General features: G+C 42.9%; 1 protein-coding gene across 7 annotated transcripts in view; it reads right to left on the bottom strand.

Annotated features, from left to right (window-relative positions):
- SMARCA2 (SWI/SNF related, matrix associated, actin dependent regulator of chromatin, subfamily a, member 2) overlaps nt 1-23,600 on the bottom strand; it is a 182,645-nt gene that overhangs the window by 52,735 nt on the left and 106,310 nt on the right. For all 7 annotated transcript variants that reach the window (XM_007065585.4, XM_007065583.4, XM_043547242.1 and 4 more), the window contains 2 exons: nt 19,907-20,134; nt 12,633-12,710 (listed from right to left, as the gene is read on the bottom strand). In XM_007065585.4, the coding sequence (XP_007065647.1) occupies nt 12,633-12,710; nt 19,907-20,134 (306 nt within the window). The remainder of the gene's footprint in view (nt 1-12,632; nt 12,711-19,906; nt 20,135-23,600) is intronic.

The raw sequence follows: 23,600 nt of genomic DNA, 5'->3' as shown, positions 1-23,600 counted from the left end.
TAAGTGATTTACAAAAACTAAAATTATTTGATAATAACCCTTTGAGGTTTTATTCCCATTTTACTGAAGGGGAACCTATGCACACAGCCGCAGAAGGAATTCTCTAAGATGGAATAAAGAAGTTCCTAAACCTCAATCCTATTCAGAGGACACCTTGTCTCTTTGTTATCAGAGCCTGAATGCTATCCACTTGGAATGTTGATAGCTGTTTACTGGAACACCACATAAACATTTTAACCCCCCCCCCCCCCCCCCCCCCCCCCGGCAAACCCCCTTCCCCCACAGATTATGCTACTTAAAAAGCTAAGAATCCTAGAAGTATCAGATTGTGTTACAGCACTAATGTTTTTATGACTCAAAGAGATGTCTGGATTATTTTCATACTTGACAAGTGATTATTCCATAAAATGGAGTACACTGCTGAGATTTTTCAAAGCTGCTTATGGGATATGGATTCCCAATTCCCATTAACTAAGTAGATGACCATTAGGTGGTTGCAAAATTTGTGGACTTCATATTTTGAAAAAAACAATAAGAAAAGTTAAAAACGCCAAGATACTGTAACACTGAAAGCTGCTACAGCTGTGGTCACTGACTTGTTACAAACCTTTTTACTCACAAACAATCCATTCTTAATTCTGTTGTGGCTACACACTGTACTATATCTAGTGCAAATTGAAGAGCATCATCCTTTCACAGCTCTGGGATAACTAAACCACAAGTGATCAAGTTGCTGTCTTGAACCTCCTTACATTGCATGCATTTTAAATATAATTCTACATTACGTCGACTTTCCTATTCCCCTTTTAAAATATGACAATTTCTGTATTAACTAACTGGCAACCTAGCATGGGTTTGAACTGTTGGCAGGTCTGGCAAAGAATGTACAGGTATAATCGGAGAAAAGGCCTCAACAGGCCCGTTTTGATTACTTAGTAGCAAGGATTAGTAAAGTACACCATTCCCATAAGCTGTATAGATCAGCATCCTTTAAATAATTAACTTTTTACCCTTGTAGAAGTATTTGATTTGCTATTTGCAAGACATGGATTGAAAGGCTAAGTCAAAATGCGTATTAATAATGCTTCTTTCCTGAGGGAAAATGTGAGAGGAAAAAAGTTAAGACACTCTCCTTGAGCCTGACTACAAAAGATTACAAGTTTGAATTCTGTTTCCCCAAAAGCTACTCATAAAAAACCCTTGTATTACTGGGATACCTGTGATCAAATCTTCCTATATGTCACTGACAGACAGATAAAACAATGAATGATTTTACCTTGTTTCACTAGTATCATACAGAGGTTATACACATGCACCCACAGCAACGTCGATTATGCCTGAAACTAATCTAGTGACTTAAGGCCCGTATGCTGCAAACACGTCCATGTAAGTAAAGTTGAGCATGTACTTGTTTGCCTGATCAGGGTCTAAAACTATCAGCTTCAAAAATATCCTGTATTGCTGACATATGAAACAGGCAGCCTATACCTTCTCTATTATAACTGTGTTGGTCCTAAAAAGGAGCAACAAGGGGGATGGCTCTCATCTGGAGCTTACAACTACTTATTTTTAGCATAAGGATAATAATATACTGCCATTTTGGTTTTGAGAAGGAAAATTAATTAAAATAGCACAAATAAAGTATCAACTCAAACTTTTTGGGTGCGAGGATCCTATTTCAAAGGATGATTTTAGATTAGGAGTCCTTACTTTAGTTAAAAAATAGTACTAGACACGGCTTTATTTATATTATACTTTAACTAGAAACAAGTTTATATTTTCCCTTATTTTGTTTATCAAGTAAGGCAGGAAAAGTTAAAGATTTGTTGCAACACATTAATAAACATTTCAATGACACAGCTAATTCTCACTGCTGATTTTTTCTATTCTTGCTAGGGGTGCAACCAGAAAATAAGGTTGCTAACACTTGCAGCAAGTCACAGGAAAAGTCAATAATAGCTGAGGGTTAGGGGTTGCCCACAATATTCACAATTGTTAACTATCACTACTCATCCAGTGATAGCATTTGATAGGGCCAGAGTTATTCCAATTTCGGTAGAAAACGTCCATTCCCTCTGTGTTGTTTTTCCTCCCTAAATTCAGGGTAGGTTTGGATCTGATTTAGGAGCAGTTGTAGTGAGTGAGTGGGTGGGTGGGAGGGAATGAAAGAGTTATTTTGAAAGTTAAATAACTGGAAAGAACTGTAGGGAATGCAGAGATCCAGTCATTTAGTTTCACAGACACCTGTCTTAAAGGCTGGTCAGACCTTCAATGAGTACTGCATGTGTGTATCCATTTATTTATTGAAATGGTACACACGCAAAAGCAACAAGACTTTGGGATTATTATTATTATTTTAAATAAAAAGATTTCCGGCTGACACCTTGCTGGCCATAAACTCCAGTTTAAGAACCACTGCCCTACGCAATTTCTTTAATATCTAATGCCATGTCTGAAAAGAAATCTGACAAAATGCTGGGATTTCTTTTTATTTGTCCATACGTACAAGTCCTTTAAATACCTTTGTGTGACAGAATTACAAGTAAGCACCCAAAAGCAAGAAAGAATTTCAATTTATTACTACCTTTCAACAAGAAGCAAGCATTTGCCTCGAAACCTGCCTATAAATCTTTACGCTGAACACTGAAGGAGGATTAAATGCAATACTTCTTGGCCTAGAAATGGGAAGTGCTTCCTGCTGCTGACTAGGAGATCCAGGTGGAGTGGGGAGGCTTATACTAAATCTGAAAGACCCAACAGGTGAGTCTGTTTGGAATTCATGTCCTGAGCCTCTGGGCAGGCAGTGCCACTTGTGTGTGGAATAAGGAATTGAAAAGATTCTAAAAGGATGGAATTGTGGGATAAAAAGAGGGAGAGGCACTCCATTGATTATCACAGCATACAGAAATGTTTGTAAGACTTGCTACAGTGATAGTATACTATGGAGAAGTATTTATGAACAAGGTAAGGTAAGCTAAGAATATCTCAGACACAAATATCTTGTTTTCTGGTGCTAATGACTTGGCTGTAAATGCCACGTTTAAGAGACTATGATCTGTTCTTACTTAATACCAGTACAAAGAATATTTTCAACATAAAGGCCTGATACTGGGATGCAATGTGGCTGGCACAGATGTGCTGTAGCGTAACTGATTATGAGAGAATCACACCAATGCAGGGGGCTCATTTGGTTTGCTAAGTAGCTTCTACACCCCTGTGCTCCACTGCCAGCACAGGAGGCATGGCCAGGAAAGTAATGTGGCTTGCCGCTTCTTTACATCTCGCTGATCACTAGCTGTCATATCAGCCCCTTCAGGTTTCTCTGAGTTATGCCGGAGGGCTGGCCTGGCACACAATTGGCGCTAATCAGGGAAGCAAAAGCCACTGTTGCACATCCTTTCCTGGGTGGTTTTGCATGCTCTCCAGCTGCATATGAGGATCTAGACCAAGGAACAGTTATAATCTGAAAATCGAGTGTACAAATGATGCCTTCTTGCTAAATCAATCAGCTCCCATCTCTATTCAGTCTGCTCACATTCATGACTAAAGTACATTACTGCCTTTTACTCCTCTTAGCTCAGCTAAGACAGGCAGTTAAATTCTGTTCCTTCTTATGTATCAATATAGTAGTTCGTTAAATTCTACTTACACCTGTGCAACCCCACTGAAGGGAACAGGATTGTACAGGTATCAGTGAAAGCAGAATCTTTATTACTGGTGACGATGCATGAGAAGGAAACCTTCTTCTTCCCAACTTGACTGAGATCTCAAAGCTGACTGTACAGGGCTGGCAGACAGAAAACAAACAACTTTTTCCTTGTTAACAGAGTACACCTGATATTAAAATTACTGAGAAACATGGAACCCTCATCCCCAATGCTAATATGACAATAACTTTTCAGACTAAAACTGCATTTCAATGTGTCTACCTATTACTTTATTACTTTATTAACAATTAAAGCATTTCCTATCCACTAAATGCTTGCCTTAACACTTTGGGTTTTGAAGGATGTGTTAACTTCATTTCCAGACTTTTAACGCTTAGTGTCAGCTCCTTACTTTCCTTCACAGCAGATAAAAATTGATGAATTTTTGAAAAAAAGAATCTGATTTTTATTACTGAAATCACTTTTTTGGTTTTGTTATTTACATTATAATATGTATAATATTTACATATTAATATTAACATGTATAATATTTACAATATAATATTTACATTATAATAAACTAAATAATTTTTTTTCTTTTTAAAAATGAACTTTAACTGAAATCTGAAATTAATATAAAATGTGTTGGTCTAAACTTATTATAACCTCTTAACATATTAAAATAAAAAAAAATGCTGAATTCATAAGCCTCTATCAAAAACTTTGAATAGAAGGCTCCTTTTCTACATAAAGAAAGAATATGGGGAAAACATTCAACTTTTGAGGTCAAGCTTTTCTGGCACAGTAGGTCCTATACTATATTATGGTCTTGTTTTATTTAATAAAAATAAATTTTATATACAAGCAACGTCAATAGCATTCCTCAGTGGACACTTGTGAGTCCACTAAGGTGACTCACAAGAAGTACCCACCCCAGGAGGTGGGACTCGGCACCCACCCTGGAAGATGCAGTAATGGCATAATAGTTCATAAATGTATGGATGGATTACTACACAGTAGCTCTGCAAGTGTCCAATATTGAGAAGTCACTGAGGAATGCTATCAATGTTGCTTGCAGTCTCGTAGAATGAGCTAGCACCCTATGAGGGGTTATACCTGCCCTGCACTGGACAGGAAGGGGTTAACCTCATACTGTGGGCTGAGGAAGCCAGGCCCCCTCACCCTTGCATGCTCCAATTGGAACCACAGTATAAAAGGGAGCAGCCCAGCTCAGTCTGGGCTGACTGCTGAGGAGAGAGGCTGCCTGTTGCAAGCTCCTACTTGGGAGCTGCTGAAGCCCCAGACTGCAGAGGTCAGGTGAGCTGAGACCCAGGCAAATACCAGGCTACCTACAGAAGCCGTGAGGACAAGGAGTCCTCAAGAGCTTAGCCTGCCAACTGCCCCGGAGGAACAGAGGGCCTACAGATTACGGAGCAGGTAGGAAGTAGCTCCTGGGGACTAGACATTGATCTGGTTATGGAACTGGGAACAGGGTCAGCATGTTTCGGACAGATCCCCACTGACCCAGTGGCGGAAACTCTCTCTGCTGATAGGGCCCTGGGCTGGGACCTGGTGGAGTTGGGAGGGGCTGGGTCTCCCTACCCCAGCTGCCAACCCACCCCAGGTGATGGCCCACCCTCTTCTTGGCTGCTAGGCCCTGGTACCCTGTGCGGAAGGGCGGTCCTACTGGCTCTGGCCACTAGGCCATACTGCCCGTAATCCAAGGACCATCACCCTGACAGAGTATACCTCTTTGTGACAGACCCACTGAGGAGGTGTAGCTGAAGCTATTTCACATGCAGTCTTCATACAGGATGTTATCTCTGAAGAGACTGCTTGACCCTTTGTGCGATCTGCATATGACACAAGCAGATGAGGTGAAGCAAGAAATGGAGAATTGTGCGAAAGAATTTGCAACTCGTACAGTCCTTTTGTGGATGTTATTGCTACCAGGAACAGTTTTCTGACACAAAAGGGAAAGGAACAAGATGCCAAGGGCTCATGCGGAGGTCCCATCAAAGCCGCTAGGACTGAGTTATGGTCCTACAGAGGAATCAGCTGTCAGATTGGAGGATGGAGACAAAGAAGCCCTTCTAAGAATCTTGCTAGCATGGCCCTGGAGAAGACCAATCTTCCATGAATGGGGGATGAAATGCCGATATCACTGCCAAATTCACTGTCAATGAGCTAAGTACAAGTCCTGACGACTGAAGGTGCACCAGATACTCCAAGATGTCCTGCACTGAGGCCAGCATCGGCTGAATTCCACAGGCCAGTGACCACACCGAAAACCACTTCCATTTCGCTTACTGGGCCATTCTGGTAAAGGCCTTTCTACTGTTGAGTAGGATCTGTTGAACAGCCACCGAACACCCTCTTCCTCCTCATTTAGCCATGAAGCAGCTTCACCATAAGATGTAAGGTGTCACCGTGATTCTCTATGAGATGGTCAGGATGGAGAAGGCAGCGTATGGGAAGCTGAATTCACAGTGTGAGAAAGTCAGAGAACCAGCATGGGACTTGGCCTTGCTGGGGCAATGAGAATTAACTTGGCTCAATCTGCTTTCAGCTTGAGGATGACCTGTGGGATGATCAGGATCGGGGGGGAAAGCATACACAAGAGCTGAATGCCAGCTGAAAAGGAAAGCATCGCACTGAGGCCCTGTCATGAGCAGAACAAATGACCTTTCCTGTTGCCCCTTGTAGCAAACTGACCGTTGGCATGCCCCAAGCTGTGAAAATGACCTGGAGAATTATTGTCTTCAGAGACCACTCGTGACTCAGGGAAAAATTCCTGCCAAGGTGGTCTGCAAGATGATTCTGGACCCTAGGCAAGTGGTCTGCTATAAGAGTGATACTCTCCTTGATGCAGGACTGACACAAACTGATTGCGCCATGGCAGAGCATCCTGGGGCATGCTCCCCCCATGGCTTGTTCACAGAATACATCATGGAGGTATTGTCAGTAAGTGTATGGACCACTAATATGGTCCAGAAAAGTGTGGTATGCATTGGCCCAGTGCTCCGGCATGTTGATATGCAGTGAAGACTCCTGCTCTGACCACCCACCTCGAACTATCAGCAACCCCCAGTTTGCTACCCAACCCATAACGGAAGCATCAGTGACAAGAGACCTGTTAGGTAAGTGCCGGACGAAGGGAACATCCTGGCAAAACATGCTCTGGACACATCCACCACTGCAGGGAGTCCAGGACCAGTTGAGGAAGACAGATCAATCTGTCCAGGGGGTGAATAGTCGTACAGTAAACTGTCCTGAGCCACATTTGGAGTAGGCAAAGATGCAGCCTTGCAAACTGGACCATCTGTGTGCAAGAGTACATACGGACCAAGAGCCTTAGGCATATCCGAGCTAAGGCTGAGACTGCACACTGAGGCTAAGGTGGAGAATAGCCTGAAAACAGTTGGTTGGCTGAAATGCTCTCGAACTTAAAGAGTCTAAGGCCCCATGAACTCAATTTTCTGAGTCGGAACCAAAGCTGACTTTCTGGTGTTTAAGATGAGACCCAGAGGGTCGAGCAAGGGCAGTGTAGCACTGACATGAGCAAGATCTTCCTTGTTGTGACTACCCCTCAGTAACCAGTCTTCCGGATACTGGAAGGTGTGGATTCCTGTCTTCCTGAGATATGCTATCACGATGATCATGTATTTAGTAAAAACCCAAGGGGCAGAAGAGAGGACCAATGGAAGCACCATGTACTAAAAATGGCAAAACTGCCACATGAAAGTAGGCATCCGGAGGTCCAGAGCAGCAAACCAGTCTTTCTTGGACAACATAGGGAGAATAGTCAATAGACTGACTACTCAGAACCTCATGTATCTGATGTTTGTTGAGGTCACAAAGGTCAAGATGGGTCTTACTCTTTCCTTGGATTTGGACACCAGAAGTGACCTTGGTGTACTGGTGGAACCTCCTCCTGTGCTCCCTAAGCCAGTAGAGAGAAACTTGCGCCCGGAACAGTATCTTATGAGAGGGGTCCCTGAAAAGGAACAGGGTGGAAGGGTGAGGGGAGTGATGGAGAGGAATTGGATAGCACAGCCTGATCTGATGCTGCTTAGGACCCAGCTGTCGGTGGTGAGTGAGCCCCAAGCATTGTGAAAGCAGGCCAGCCTGTGCCCAAATAGAGTAGATGGGGAGAAAGTAGCAGTGACTGGAATACTGCTCTGGACCAACAAGTCAAAATGGGTGCTGGGAGGGCACGTGGACTGTCCGAACCCAGGACCTGACTGTCTTGTCCTAGAGCAGTGGTTCTCAAACTTCATTGCACCATGACCCCCTTCTGACAACAAAAATTACTACACAATCCCCGAAGGTGGGACCAAAGCCTGAGCCCCACCACCCTAGGTGGGGGTGACAAAGTCAAAGCTCAAGCCTCACTACCCCAAGCTGGGGTTGGGAGGACAAAGCCGAAGCCCAGGGCTTCAGCCCCGGCAAAAGGCCTGTAACCTGAGCCCTGCAGCCCAGGGCTGAAGCCCTTGGCTCGGCTTCGGCCCCAGGTGGTAGGGCTTGGGGTTTGGCCCTGGGCGCCAGCAAGTCTAACAGCAGCCCTGGCTATTGCACATGCTGGTGGTGCAGAGGCCCCACGACAGTAGTCAACAGTGGTGGCGGCGGCAGCAGCAGGAATATCGTCTGCAGCACATATTTGAGCAGCCTCTCCCGCCCCGTGATAATGCGACTACCCCAGAAAAGTAGGGTTGCGACCCACTTTGGGGTCCCAACCTACAGTTTGAGAACCCTTGTCCTAGAGGATCTATGCTCTTTCCTGGGGTAGTCGCATTATCTCGGGGAGGGAAAGGCTCCTCAAATACATGCTGCTGTCGCTGTTGACTACCATAGTGGGGCCTCTGCACCACCAGCATGTACAGGACTCTAGGGTAGTGTCCGAGTCCTTGACGGAATGCAGAGTCTTGTCCGTCTTTCCCACAACAGTGCTGGGCCATTGAAGGGGAAATTCTCTGTGGCCTGCTGCACATGAGGAGCAATGCCTGAATTCTAAAGCCAGGAAGCTCTTCTCAAGGCCATCGCTCTGGCCAAACTATCTGCGACATCCAGCATGGACTGCAGTGAAGTCTTAGCCACCAAGCAGGCTTCGGTGACAAATGCCCAAAATTCCTCTCTCGATGTTTTGGGCAGCTGGTCTGCAAATTTAGAGATAGCCGGCCAGTTCACAAAGTCTTACTTGGGACAGCAATGCCTGCTGGTTAGCTATCCGCCTTTGCAAGGAAAAGGAAGTATAAATCTTCCTGCCCATCAGGTCCATTTGTTTAGAGTCTTTATCCTTGGGAATGGACTGAACACTGCCCTGCCAGGCTCTTTGTTCACCGCAGTTACAACCAGGGAATCTGGGGCCGGATGGGAGTATAAACCCTCAAATCCCTGCACCGGAATGAAGTAGCAGTTTTCCATGTAACTTTCTCAAGTGGTAACGAAGCTGGCATGCTCCAGAGGACTTTTGCAGGCTCAAGGAGCGCATCATTAACAGGGAGGGCAGACAGCTGCAGGATATCCAATAACTTGTGAGTGTTCTCTTGCAGGAACTCTGCTTGAATACCCAGGAAAGCAGCCACACATTGCTAAGGTCCTGGTACACCCTGAAATCCTCCAGTACCAAAGGGGAGGAAGAGCCAGGCACTACTGAACTGCCTGGGAACAAAGATGAAATGGTTAACTCCACCAGGGCTGGGTCATGCTTCAAAACTGATGGACCTGCAAGGAATGACTCTGGTGGCTCCACGAGGGAAAGGCTCACCAGTGCCTGGGCCAGTGCCAGATTGACAGTCACTGCCACGGACGTGGTTGATGATCTCGCCTTCAGGCAAGATGAGGAGTGGGACTTCTGCAGGAAGGAGCATCCCACACATTTATGGAGGCCACTGGCATGGATAGGGCATAGGTGGCCAGTAGGTGCCGGGCCAGGGCCCCTCAGCCCGACCGCAAGACAAGCACCAATCCTGGTACCCATAGCACTCCATGAACAGCCCCTGATGCAGGTCAGGCGATGGAGAGTGAGAGGAAGATGGTTCCAATCTGGACACCAAAGAGTCCTGGCCTTCAGATGGAGCCAAAAGGTGGAGCCAGCCCTGAGTGTGTGAGCAAGTGGTCTGACTAATTCGTAGCCCGGCATGACGAGGGAATTGGTGCTGGTGGTGGATACCATACCAGCGGCACCGAGTATGCTACCAAGTATGCTTCCGGAGTTGGAAGCTGTGTCAACCCTGAAGTTGGCAGCGGTACTGAGCTAACTGATGGAAGCTATGTTTAGCTGTAAATGAACACATTTTCACGGTTATATTAACCAATGAGAATGTACCTTTCTTTAGAAAGTAACTGAAGTACAGGTGGAAAAGTTGATTTAAAATTGATTATTTAAATCAAGGCTTTTCACTTGGTGATTTAAATCAGTGATTTAAATAGCCTTGATTTAAATTAACCCACCTTACTTTCCTTTAGAGGTTTTTCGATGCATTAATATAGAGAGCATGATTTAAGCACTAACAATGGCAAAACTGTCATGACTCCTGATCCCCTCCTTATTGGTTGTTTTGTGATGATGCTCAAGCTTAATCCAAATAGAGAGAGCTTCAGAACCTTTTTGAAGTTAGCCATGAATTCAACAATGAGGTTCAACTTGCAATCTGGCTCCTTCCTTCTGGGCTGCTGGAATTAAGAAGCTGTTTCAGACAACAAATCTGCTTGTGTTCCACAGTGAAAAATAGATATTTAAATTTCAATCTTTGTCTCTGATACAACATCACCCATGTCAATCACCATGTATCTTGTAAAGTCAACTACTCAGCTTGAACACAACAGTAGCAGCAGGAAATTGCACTGGGTGTGCAAAAATGTGTATCTGTGATGGACATCAGGAAGGAGCCATTTAGTTTACTACCATGGTCTGTAACTATACACTTGACTAGCAGTGCTGGCAAATCAAACATTCTCCTCTTGGTTCCTGGCCTGCCAAACTCTTCACACCTGACTCCTATTGTGGCAATGTTTAAATGACAGAACTCCTGAACAGACCCATTCTCCCATATATCACTTCTTTCAAGTCTTAAGTGCTACTCAGGCAACATTCAGTAGAGCACAGCAGAGTAGGGCTGGCAGCTTAATAGCAATATGATGCTTTGCCACCTGGGGGAAATGTTGCCTCTGCCATCTGAAGTTTGGTACAAGTGACAATTCATGCTTGTGTACAGACTGTGCTTTACGGCACATCCCTGAGCAAGAGGTGGTGTGCAGCTATACTACCCCTGGGATTGTGTCTCAAGCTCCTACAGTCCCTCCCAGCTTTCCGGATATGTGTCTCTCTATCTGTCAACATCTTAGAAAATGCAGTGGCCTGCTCCTCCAGTGCAGGAGGGGCAGAGTGCAATGAGTCCACCTCCACACTTCCCCCTTTTGGGTGTGTGCTCCAGGGGCTGCATGAACATAGGGTCTGGGATTGTGACAGGCCCTTGCGTGTGAAGGTGTGGAGGCTCCCTTGAGCAATCCCTGCCTTGGGTGCTCACAAAATGGCCAATCCAATAGCTGTGCTTAGGCAGACTTCTTAAATTCTCCAAGCAGCACAGCTTCCCTGCTGCTAACAATGACGGAAGTGCTAATGTAGACCAGATGCTGTACCTCTGTATTATCTAGTCCTGCTTAAAGAATTGCTAAACTTTCTCAGTGCAGACAAGGCAAACCGGACCCCTGACATCACCCCGCAGCAACCTCAACTAATGACAGTTGCCAACTGTGTCCACATATCTATTTAGTGGACACCATCATAGGGCCTAATGACATCAGCCACACTATCAGACGCTCATTCACCTGTACATCTACCAATGTGATATATGCTGTCATGTGCCGGCAACACTTCTCTGCCATGTACATTGGCCAAACTGGACAGTCTCTACGTAAAAGAATAAATGGACACAAATCAGACGTCAAGAATTGTAACATTCAAAAACCAGTTGGAGAACACTTCAATCTCTCTGGTCACTCGACTACAGATCTAAAAGTTGCAATTCTTCAACAAAAAAACTTCAAAAAACAGACTCCAACGAGAGACTGCTGAATTGGAATTAATTTGCAAACTGGATACAATTAACTTAGGCTTGAATAAAGACTGGGAGTGGATGTGTCATTACACAAAGTAAAACTATATCCCCATGTTTATTTCCCACCTTACTGTTCCTCACACGTTCTTGTCAACTGCTGGAAATGGCCCACCTTGATTATCACTACAAAAGGCGCCCCCCCCCCCCACCTGCTGCTCTCCTGCTGGTAATAGCTCACCTTAAGTGATCACTCTCGTTACAGTGTGTATGTTAATACCCATTGTTTCATGTTCTCTATGTATATAAATCTCCCCACTGTATTTTCCACTGAATGCATCCGATGAAGTGAGCTGTAGCTCACGAAAGCTTATGCTCAAATCAATTTGTTAGTCTCTAAGGTGCCACACGTACTCCTTTTCTTTTTGCGGATACAGACTAACACGGCTGCTACTCTGATAGAAGAAAAGAGCACCACCATAAGCTTCTAACATACCACTGGTTAAACTATTATATTTGCCCATGGCAGAAACCCAGTAGAGCACAACATGAGTAGAGCCATTTAAAATGTATAGTATCAAAAAATCAGAGCCAGAAATAGTGACCAGCTGATAGGCACTGAATTCTTCCAAGGCAACTATGAATCCTCTTTCCCCTATAGTGTGTGAGTTAGCATGCAGTGGACACTCCTTCACCTTACCATTCTTCAGGACTTACCCCTTTTTAGTCATCCAGTGAAGCTGCTCCCTTTTCAATGGAGATTACATTCTCTTTCAAATAGGGAGCAAAATAAGCAAATGCTCCTCCCTCTCCCACAATACCATTCTATAGTTTGAATCCCAAAAGACTAGCAGCTCTAGCAACATAAAATGTTAACAGGAAAGGACTACGGAAGAAGTTGTACTACTTATTGTCAGAGTGCCCTTACCATGAAGAGATCAAATTCCTCTTCACGCCGTGCAATCATCTGATTCAGAGTCTCGTCATCAGGAACTTCGTCTTCTTCCTAGTGATAGAGAGAAAAAGATTTATGGACATGCAAAGCAGTGGCTGCTCTGATGCATCCGTTCTTACCAGGTCAGGGCTGCCATGACCTTCCTTCTCCCTGAGGATGACACATGAAAAACACTCAAATCAAAACTAAAACTGAAAGCCTCTAGCTGATAGGCCACTCTGAGGAAACAGAGGTTTGACTTCATCAAAGATGCAGGTGGGACTTATTACCATCTTCATAAGTGTAGTATGAAGAAATGAGCAATTGTGCAATCAGGAAATTTTGGTTTGTGGTTTTCCTGGATCACAAGCACAGCTCGTTGTCAGCTCATTTTTTCAGTTAATGTATACATTTCCCTTTTGCTAATGTACAATATTCTCTTCATGGACTCCCCAGAGATGCCACTTCTCTCCCATGCTATCTTTGCTGCCTTAGCAAGGCTGAAGGAGGAGAATCCTAACATAACAGTACTGCTAATCACAGAAAGGAACTGGACAAGCTTTGTTTCTTTAACCCAATGCCCCATCACAAGCTCTAACTTTAAGTTTTGCCTTCTGATACTTGACAAAGATGTTCCTTTATAGAAACATACAAAAAAACCTCAAACGCTGTTCACTGGCAAAATAAATCTAGAATCTAGTATTCCATTCAAAATGGTCTGCTTCTGTACAGTAGAATGTACATGTTTCAGCATGATCAGGCTCTACAGTGCTCAGTTTTCTCTCTAAATATATTTATTGTTGTGAAAGGTGTTGGTGTTCTAAGTCCACCTACTGGCTGACAAGTCTCCACATCAGAACTGGCAACTTTAATAGCAGTCTCAGAGGAGAGGCCACAGACTGAACAGGCCTGGAGCCCAAACTACCCTCTTACAGATGAAGATGGCGCCTCAGAGTTAAGCCGGAAGAATGTTCGCAGAGCACTGCGACGGAAGCTTGCACTGCCCTGCCCAAGCTATACCTGTTCTCCAGAGAAAGGACGTCATTCTCAAGAGCTGTCAACATGGTAGCTTACAAAAGTGGTATGTTTAAAAATATAAAACTATGTTTACACCTTATGCACTTTCATGGCTGAGCTAGTAACAACTGCATAGTTCCTTCAACAGGAAGCAGGTGCAATTTCCTTCACAGACCTTGGAAATGCCAGTGTTTAATCCAATGGCATTGCTATAAAAAATCTGTGCATTTAGCAACAACGCTTCCAGTCACAGTTTCCATCTGCAATATCCAGAACAAGGACACTAGCACAGATAAACACACTTGTACTGAATGTTAGTTTCACCTACAATGTCACAGATTGGAAAATGAAGCTACGAAATACTGTTTGATTCCGACCCGTGACCTTAAACAGCTTTAAGATATTTCCTGCAGCTCCCATTGGCCGGGAACGGCAAACTGTGGCCACTGGGAGCTGTGGGGGGGCCATGCCTGCGTACAGTCAACGTAAACAAAATATCTCACGGCCCACCAGCGGATTACCCTGATGGGCCGTGTGCCGAAGGCTGCCGACCTGTTCTAGGCACAAAACCTAAAAGCACCACTGCCCATGGAAATTGCCTCCCTAAGCAAGGAAGTATTAACAGGCAATAAAAAGCATCCCTTCTGCCATTATATATCCACATCTCTCAAATTTATGTTCTTTAAATCAACGGTAAAGTGAGCCATGCACTATACTGAATAGAGCCACAGAAGTGAAGGGGCAAATAAAATACAAAATAGCTATGGTGGTAAATTTAGGGATACCATTAATAGACAATTACCACACACACCGAGCACAGTGCTTCTGCTGCAACTTAGAAAGGATCCCACATATAGATGCTAAGTGTGCTTAGCACTGGGAATATGAATTAGGTCACTCAAATACATTAAGAAATTGCTTGGTATTTGCATTTTATTAAGTCTGCAAATCCATATCTGCAAGACAAAATGGTTCTGGTGTTAACTATCATCTATATGCAAGACTTTTTTTTTTTTTTTCCCCTTTCGTAGTCTCTGTTGAAATAGGAAAATGTCTTTTTTTAATTAAATGTTTCAAGGTAGTTCTAATGGGAGATATGGTGACCAGTACAGTGCATGTTGCCCAGTAGCATCCATTCTCACCTCAGTTTCAGTCACTCATAACTTTCCAAAACTTTAATCTTTTGGTCTGAAGTTCTCCATGCTTATTCTCTGCATAAAGGGAACTGTTAGTGGAAAGTCTGAGCAATTTGGGTGATGGAGGAAGGGGGAGAAGAGATTGAGAGTTGGAAAAAAACTTTGAGAGTTGGAAAAAAAAATAAAAATCACAAAACGCAAAACAAAAACCCAACCATACACACAAACGAAGCCCTACATTAAGAGAAATATAAAGTTGCATAGTTAAGCACTCAAACTCAGGATCTACCAAAGACAAGCCTTAACTCTGCTTCCACATGTATATGTTACAATAGTTTTGAATTCTACAATGACATACTATTTCTCAAAGTTTTGTTCAATTTTATTGTAGTTCCTCCCGCCATGTCCACAGATATACAGAACCACAAGATGGTCCAGGTATATTCTGTGTATGACAGAAAGAGAATCCATGAAAGTGATTTATATGAGAAGTATACAGTAAATGGTACTTATCCAACATATGCTACATTTTGCTGGAAGTTTTCCAAGGATAAGATGTTCAATGCCCTGTTTCTAGGAATTCCCAGACTACATCTCAGCTAGGCTCCAGTCCTGCCAACACTTAGGCATGTGTGTAATTTTATGCATGGGAGGAGTGCCACTGAGTTTAATATATTTCAGACTGTGAAAGTTGTTGCATGAATATATTTAGTAATTTTTGAGAAACAGTATGTGATCATATAATTCAAGTCCATACTTAAATGAATATGCACAAGTGGCAGACTTTAAGTTGTGTACATAAACTTCAGCATTTCCTGACTTTTGAGTGTTTAATGATACAACCTTATGTTCACTCGATATATTTTTATGGTAGCATATTGGGAATGGTCCTTGTTAAAATTTGATTAAATACAGTTAAGATCAATATTTTAAAAGATTACACACTGACTGAGAAATGCAGGAAGTTTAATGCTTGCTGTGACATAAGCCAATTCATTATGCCACGGTATTGACTTTGGGGGGCGGTCTGAGATTTGTACTCACAAGGAAACATTCAGTACCAGACTAAAAGGAGAAAAAGTTAAAGTTGATGTCCTACCCAAATGTTATTTTCTAAATCAGTGGTTTTCAATCTTTTTTCATTTGTAGACCCTAAAGAAATTTCAGCTGGAGGTGCAGACCCTTTGGAAATTCAACCTGTGGTCCACAGACCCCTACCATAGAAGTCTTAGTCTGAAAACTGACCTGACAGAATTTAACTATAAATGTTGCACATGCTTCGCATAGTGTTTGACGCAGTGTGAGAAAGGGCACTAAGCTGGGACTGTAGTTTGGGCTCTTATTAAAACATCCATTCCCTGTACATTTTCCAGATATTACAGTAACAGTGTGGCAGGACGGCATCCACAGAGCATGCCTTCTCGTAGCATAGCATAGCCTTGCAGGCTTGCCAACCTCAGTGTCCTCTTGCTTTTCCCAAATAACTTGTTTGCAGCCAAAAGCATTTAAACTAGTATTTCCCTTCCTAGGGTCCCATTCACTGAGACTTTATAAACATACAGTTTCCTTTGGCCCCTGGGGCCCAAACCCTCCTCCCCCATTAAGATATTCCACAGCCCTCCCTTCTGGGGCTGCACAATGTTTCAAGCCAGCTTCCTCAGCCCACAGTACCCAGGTTCCAGCTCTGCTTCCTGGAGCTTCTCTTCTCTCTCTCCCCCAGAGTCAACTAACAGCTGGGTTTTTAGCATGTCCAGGAGGTAGCTCCCTGATCACCACCTAGCCACCATTCACCAGCTTGTCTGTTGATCCCTTAAACACCTATTCCCATGTCAGGGAACAGGATGGACTAGTCCTGACCCCCTTATTCTTTAAAGGGGCCAGACTATATTTTGTTACATCAGATTATCATTTTCCTTCTTAATTATGTTAATACAAGGAAAGACAATTTACTGTTCTGCCCCCCACTTCACCTTCTTTTTTAATTGTGAATTGATCTGAACTATTCATTCAAAGTATTTTTCTCATTATGATAATATACATATCTACATTATGGACTCAGGTAACTACTTCTCAGTCAGTTCTTTTTCTAAGGCTTCCATGAAGCTAGACTGCCATGCTGACACATTTTACAGTGTGTATGCACGCTAACTGCATTTGTCTAAGATTTCTGTTTATGTGCCAGATGCCTAACCCTGAAGGACTGGCAGCTGGTGTGTACCTCACTCTTTTAATACTAATGCCTAACAGCGGCAGGTTCCCTGGTCAAAGTGATTATTAATAAAATCAGAATCCAGAAGAACTTCTTTACAGAAAGGGAATCATAATTTAGAACAAAATAAAACAGAAAGAACATGCGGAGGTAAGTTTGCAAAAAAGAGTCCACAAGGCAGATGCTCAGCTGGTTTAAATTGTCATAGCGCTATTGAAGCTAACGAAATTATGACAGTTTACACCAGCTGAGGATATGCCCCCATATGTATCAGATGTTTGGCTACAGTGAAGCACATTAGGTTTAAGTCTGTATGGGCAACTGCTATAGCAGTTATTTAACTGAACATGACTGTTTTCCAGCCTCCTTCCTCCTATGGGTGCGGTCTCTAAAAGTTTATCCTGCAAGATAAACTCATTGCATAAGCAACATCATAACATAATGATATTGTTCTGGGCCCAAACAATATTTTGTGAGATTACTAGGTTTGCCCATTCACCACAAAAATAATTTCAACTGAAATTGCAATTCAATTTTTATCCCTCTAATTTTTATTCATAGGCAGCAAGAAAAAGCCTAAGAAAGGGGAAGGTTGGATAATCTTACAAAATTCACTTGAGGGAAGTCTTTGGCATGAGTTGTCAATGAGCAATTTTAATAACGATTTCAGGCTACCCCGTTATGTTCTAGAGATTCTAGATAACTCAACAAAATACTCTAGAAACACAGTTGCAATCTTCATATCTGTAACTACATTGTCAATAAACTAGATTATTTAAAAAAATCCATCAAAATTATATAACCTAGCCAAGCATAGTCTTGTGAATGAACTTCTATACAATTTCATCTCTCTTTTGGCTTTAGATCAATTGGTTCAAAACAGTAAATTACATGCCAGTAAATTTGAAACTGAATACAACCTCACAGCAAGACTGACTTTACTGACCTCACGATACTGTCTATAACCCAACATAAGCAGAGCTCAAGAAGTTCCAGCCTCCGCGCTGTCAGACTGGATTTCCTACCACAGTACTTTACAAACCTCAATTTTACTATTAAGCTTACCCGCTTTTTGCGTAATATTAAAAACAGTTGCAAATAACAGGTTAATAGTTGCTGTTGCGTGACGTGAGAGGTTATCATAATGAGAAAATATATGTATTGTGGGATGGTTAAAAAGCTAACGCATGCGCGCGCACACACACACACACACACAAAACTCCTACTGACTTTTGTCTCGAATTTCAGAATTAGTAAGGACTTTAGAATCAGACCCTTTATGGACGGGAACCGGCACACTGGTGGATTACTAGTTACTAGAATCATTTTCTGTTAGTAAAAGGAAGTAAGTGTAGCAAAACCAGAAGATATATAGTATCTTCACACAATAACATATTAGGTAGATCATTTTTAAAACAAGTTATTAATTGTTGAATGCCATTTTCTTGTACTAGTTAGGGTTATCCGTCAAAGGAAGCATGTCCAGGAACCCTGAACGTTAGCTATGCAGCCAAACCCAAACCCCAACTATAAGATTTCTATTGATTTCAATCTACTCTACTCATATTAATTTTAGCTTCTTTGGTGGATGCTGTTGACTGGGTGACTACTATATTGTTACTTCACTGTGAGTTAAACCAAACTATACTTGCACTGTTGAGGTAAAATAGAAAACAAAGGATTATTAATCAAAACAGTGTCGTTGTGTGCAACCCCTTTCATATTCGTTATGAAATCAGTTTGTTGACAACCCCCACAAAAAACCTACTCCCACTTAATGACATACTAGCCTTGTCTAAGTGGTATATAATCAATGTACCATTGATAACAGTTTATTAAACAAAGTCTAATTATTCAAGAAGTAATTTCCCTGACCTTTGAGAAACCATGAGGCCTCCTGGAGAACCATACTTGCATGTTAATGAAAGCATAGACTACAGGAGATGCTCTTTACTCAAGTACAACCCATGCTCAGACGCTAGTAAGAATATTTAAAGGGACAGTCTAGGCTTTGAGAGCCCTACAGTCTCTGACCATGTAGGAGGTTGTTATTGGTTTTTGGTGGTGAAGAAGTCACCGCAGAATGGAATTATTTGAAAAAGTGTCACAGATCTAGTATTTGTACAGAGTTCTGTTAGTGTGTCCTGTGGTTACTAACCTACTTAAAGGGAAGGGCGGAATAAGGTTTCCTCCATTCTGTTGCCACAATTCAAAAGGGGATGAGGTGAGGGCAGAGGCAACTTCTAATTTACTATTACACTTCTATCAATTAAAAGTAAAGTTTTGGAAGCTTTTTGCAGCAACCCATTGGCCCTAGGGGAGGCACTGCTGACAAGGAAATTTACAAAATGCTCTGGAATACAGAAGCTTCAATGTGACAAGGTATCACACTCTAGTGCCCTGCAGAAAGAAGGAGAGCTATTCTGCTGGCTCACCCTGGAAACACATGAAGGTAGGGTTTGTTAATTCTGTTCAGGAACATAGGAGACAGAAGCAGCTATGGGCAGAGGCAGGGTCCTGGATTCAAGAACATGCAAAGCTGCCCCGTGTTCAGTACTTTTGAAAATCAGGCTATTTAGGCACATAACTATGGATTTAGGAGCCTCACCTTAGACACCTACATTTGAAAAGCGTAGCCTGTAGTTATAGGGTGTCTACTTCTCCAACTTCATGAAGGAGGGGAATTAATGTAAGTTACAACCTAATTGTGAATTGAGGTGCTCTGATTAGCATTATAGGTACCCATGTGATAATATGACCACCCAAATGCAGTACTGGGAAGCCAAATTTGCAAACTGGGCCTTGTTTCTTTGAACATGCCTCATATTCTTATATTCTAGCCAATTTACTTTGAAAACAACCTCTCCTCTTTTTTGAGCACTTAAACAATATTCCAAGTACATTACCTCATTTTCTTCCTCATGTTCCAATATAGCCTGTAGGAAAGCCCTCCGTTCATGGCTTGAAGATTTTTGATCGAACATGCCAGCTTGAATAACTTTCTGATCCACATTTAGTTTATACTTGGCAGCAGCAAGTATTTTCTCCTCCACACTGTTTACAGTGCACAGCCTCAGGACTCGAACCTCATTCTGCTGACCAATTCGGTGAGCTCTGTCTTGTGCCTGCAAATCCTGTTTGAGAAAAATACACTGCGTTATGTACAATGCCTCTGTCTGCTAGCAAACCAGCTGTCTGGTCAGAGAAAACTATTATCTTTAAAAATATCTATAAGAATAAAATACATTAGTAGAAATGGGTCTGAACCAAAATCCTGAACTGAACAACGCTTTACCTGCCCCAAATTTTGGGTGCAAAAACGAGGGCAGAAGGGTGAGAGGGTGAAATACAGGCATGAATGTTATACCTTAGAGAGCATATTGTTGAGACAATAGTATGGGCACTGGTAAACAAACACAGTGATGACTAAAGTAGAATCATAGAATCATAGAATATCAGGGTTGGAAGGGACCCCAGAAGGTCATCTAGTCCAACCCCCTGCTCAAAGCAGGACCAAGTCCCCGTTAAATCATCCCAGCCAGGGCTTTGTCAAGCCTGACCTTAAAAACCTGTAAGGAAGGAGATTCTACCACCTCCCTAGGTAACGCATTCCAGTGTTTCACCACCCTCTTAGTGAAAAAGTTTTTCCTAATATCCAATCTAAACCTCCCCCATTGCAACTTGAGACCATTACTCCTCGTTCTGTCATCTGCTACCATTGAGAACAGTCTAGAGCCATCCTCTTTGGAACCCCCTTTCAGGTAGTTGAAAGCAGCTATCAAATCCCCCCTCATTCTTCTCTTCTGCAGACTAAACAATCCCAGCTCCCTCAGCCTCTCCTCATAAGTCATGTGCTCTAGACCCCTAATCATTTTTGTTGCCCTTCGCTGGACTCTTTCCAATTTATCCACATCCTTCTTGTAGTGTGGGGCCCAAAACTGGACACAGTACTCCAGATGAGGCCTCACCAGTGTCGAATAGAGGGGAACGATCACGTCCCTCGATCTGCTCGCTATGCCCCTACTTATACATCCCAAAATGCCATTGGCCTTCTTGGCAACAAGGGCACACTGCTGACTCATATCCAGCTTCTCGTCCACTGTCACCCCTAGGTCCTTTTCCGCAGAACTGCTGCCTAGCCATTCGGTCCCTAGTCTGTAGCGGTGCATTGGGTTCTTCCGTCCTAAGTGCAGGACCCTGCACTTATCCTTATTGAACCTCATCAGATTTCTTTTGGCCCAATCCTCCAATTTGTCTAGGTCCTTCTGTATCCTATCCCTCCCCTCCAGCGTATCTACCACTCCTCCCAGTTTAGTATCATCCGCAAATTTGCTGAGAATGCAATCCACACCATCCTCCAGATCATTTATGAAGATATTGAACAAAACCGGCCCCAGGACCGACCCCTGGGGCACTCCACTTGACACCGGCTGCCAACTAGACATGGAGCCATTGATCACTACCCGTTGAGCCCGACAATCTAGCCAGCTTTCTACCCACCTTATAGTGCATTCATCCAGCCCATACTTCCTTAACTTGCTGACAAGAATGCTGTGGGAGACCGTGTCAAAAGCTTTGCTAAAGTCAAGAAACAATACATCCACTGCTTTCCCTTTAGGCCACCAGTCTTTTACCTTTGGAAATCTGGGCTCAAATTGTCTACATTTGGACTCAAGTGACATGAATTTCATGGTCTAATATTAGTTTTTAGTAGACATTTGTCAGCATCTCTAAAGTAGCCTTTTGATGGGCACTAGTCCCAGTCCCCGAGAGAACACAGCAGGTCAAGCGTAGAGGTTAATTTTATTTATTTAGAATTCTATTAAGATACTGCAATCCTATCAGCTTTCCAGAAGTCATAATCTTACTACAGCAGAGTCAGATACAAACAATACTAATGGAGGGCAGTCAATCTAAAAGTGCAAGCATTGTACTATCACAATGTCGTGTTATTTTACATGAAGTAGGCCTCTTAAAATAAGGATTAAAAGTTTTTTTAAAACCAGCCTGTTTCAATCCAGGTGTTCGGGATTGCAATCACAAAGCCCTGCCTAGACATTTTTTGCTCTGGGCACTTTAAAATTAATAGAATGTTTTGAATTAAAAGCATATTTGCAGCCAGCAGCGGATAAAAGTGAACATAAAGTCACAGTATGAACACATTCATGCAATTCATTTATAGACTGGGGATGTCAAAAAGAAGAAAGTGAAAGCTTCCATTCCTACAAGTGCTATGCCTGGCTCTAACAAATATTATTAGTATCTTTCTTTTAGCACATGCCTCATTAAAGTTAACATATTGCTTCCATCCCCAAGAGAAAAACAGAAATTGAATGCAATCACACTTTATCAGTTTGTTTACTTGGCATTCCAGCAAAATAATATTTACTGTTTGTGCATATTGCTACCTGGGTGCTGCACATACAGTGAACTGTACTATAAATGTCACACAACTAACCCAGTGGAAATGTGAAACAAGAGACAGGTACATTTTGCATTGCTTTCAGAAACCCCAAACCAACACACACAAGCTATGGATTGTTCCAAGTTCCTATTCAGGATCTTGATGTCTCTGATCATCCTAATCTTTGTGCATTTGTGATAGTGCTGTTTTAAAGTTTTAAATAAATAAAATCTTTTCAGCCTCTCTCAAGGAATCCCTCCACTTAGTTCAGCATGGGGCACTTCACTAGCTAGCTGTACATGTTATGAAAGTATAAATATAGGCTTGTGATTCCATTCATATGTAGCCTCTACTTTTAAAAAATGTGTCACTAAGAGACAAGCACAGAACACACTTGCTTCTACTTGCTTTTTCGGCCTCCACGAGGTATTAATTTGAACATCCTCTATCTGTACTCACTACTACCATCTCTAGTTACTATGGCCACCTGTGACAGGATGTATAAACCCCACACTGATGAGGAAGGTGCCAGATTAGCCCTGCACACAGTGCCTGTCCCACCGCTCTGGCCACATCAATCACGTATGGTAGGGAGGCGGACTTTAAAAAGGAGGAAACTGCAGTCAACTGGGAAGAGAGATCATCCTGAGCAGGAGACTTCAGGAGCAAATCCTGGAGCCATGGGGGAACTCCCATCCAGGAGGAGATCTCCACCCCGGCCCTACCCTGGGAGTTCACCGCACTCCCCGTAAGCCTGACAAAGTGAGCCCGATTCAGCAGTCCAGCCAGAATGACTTCTCAAAAACCGCTGTGCAGATGGCCTCTGAAGAAAGAAGGTACTGCTGGCCTTTTTTCCCCTTTGAGGGGCTCTGGGAAGAAGTTATTCTCGGGTGGGCTGGATATTTAACTTTCCTTTTGATCCCCTATAAGAAGGGACTGAAGAAGGTCCACAAAGGGAAGGGTCTCTCTTGCAAGATATAAGGAACTGGGGCCTGTGTATAAGCCACCTGGAGTAAATAACTGGGCATGACCAGGGTCTCCCGCCATCTGGGAGAAAAACATAAGAGGAATCTTTTACACCACCCTTATTATGAATCTGCAAAATTGCTGTGAAAGTATTGCAATTAGCCTCTTGAGAGAGGGAATGCCTTGTACCACTCTACTGCCACACTTCTAGTTGTTTAAAAGACCAGGAT

The sequence above is a fragment of the Chelonia mydas genome, chromosome 5 (assembly GCF_015237465.2).
Source record: "Chelonia mydas isolate rCheMyd1 chromosome 5, rCheMyd1.pri.v2, whole genome shotgun sequence".
Lineage (NCBI taxonomy): Eukaryota > Metazoa > Chordata > Testudines > Cheloniidae > Chelonia > Chelonia mydas.
This window is presented reverse-complemented; position numbering and strand designations above follow the sequence as displayed.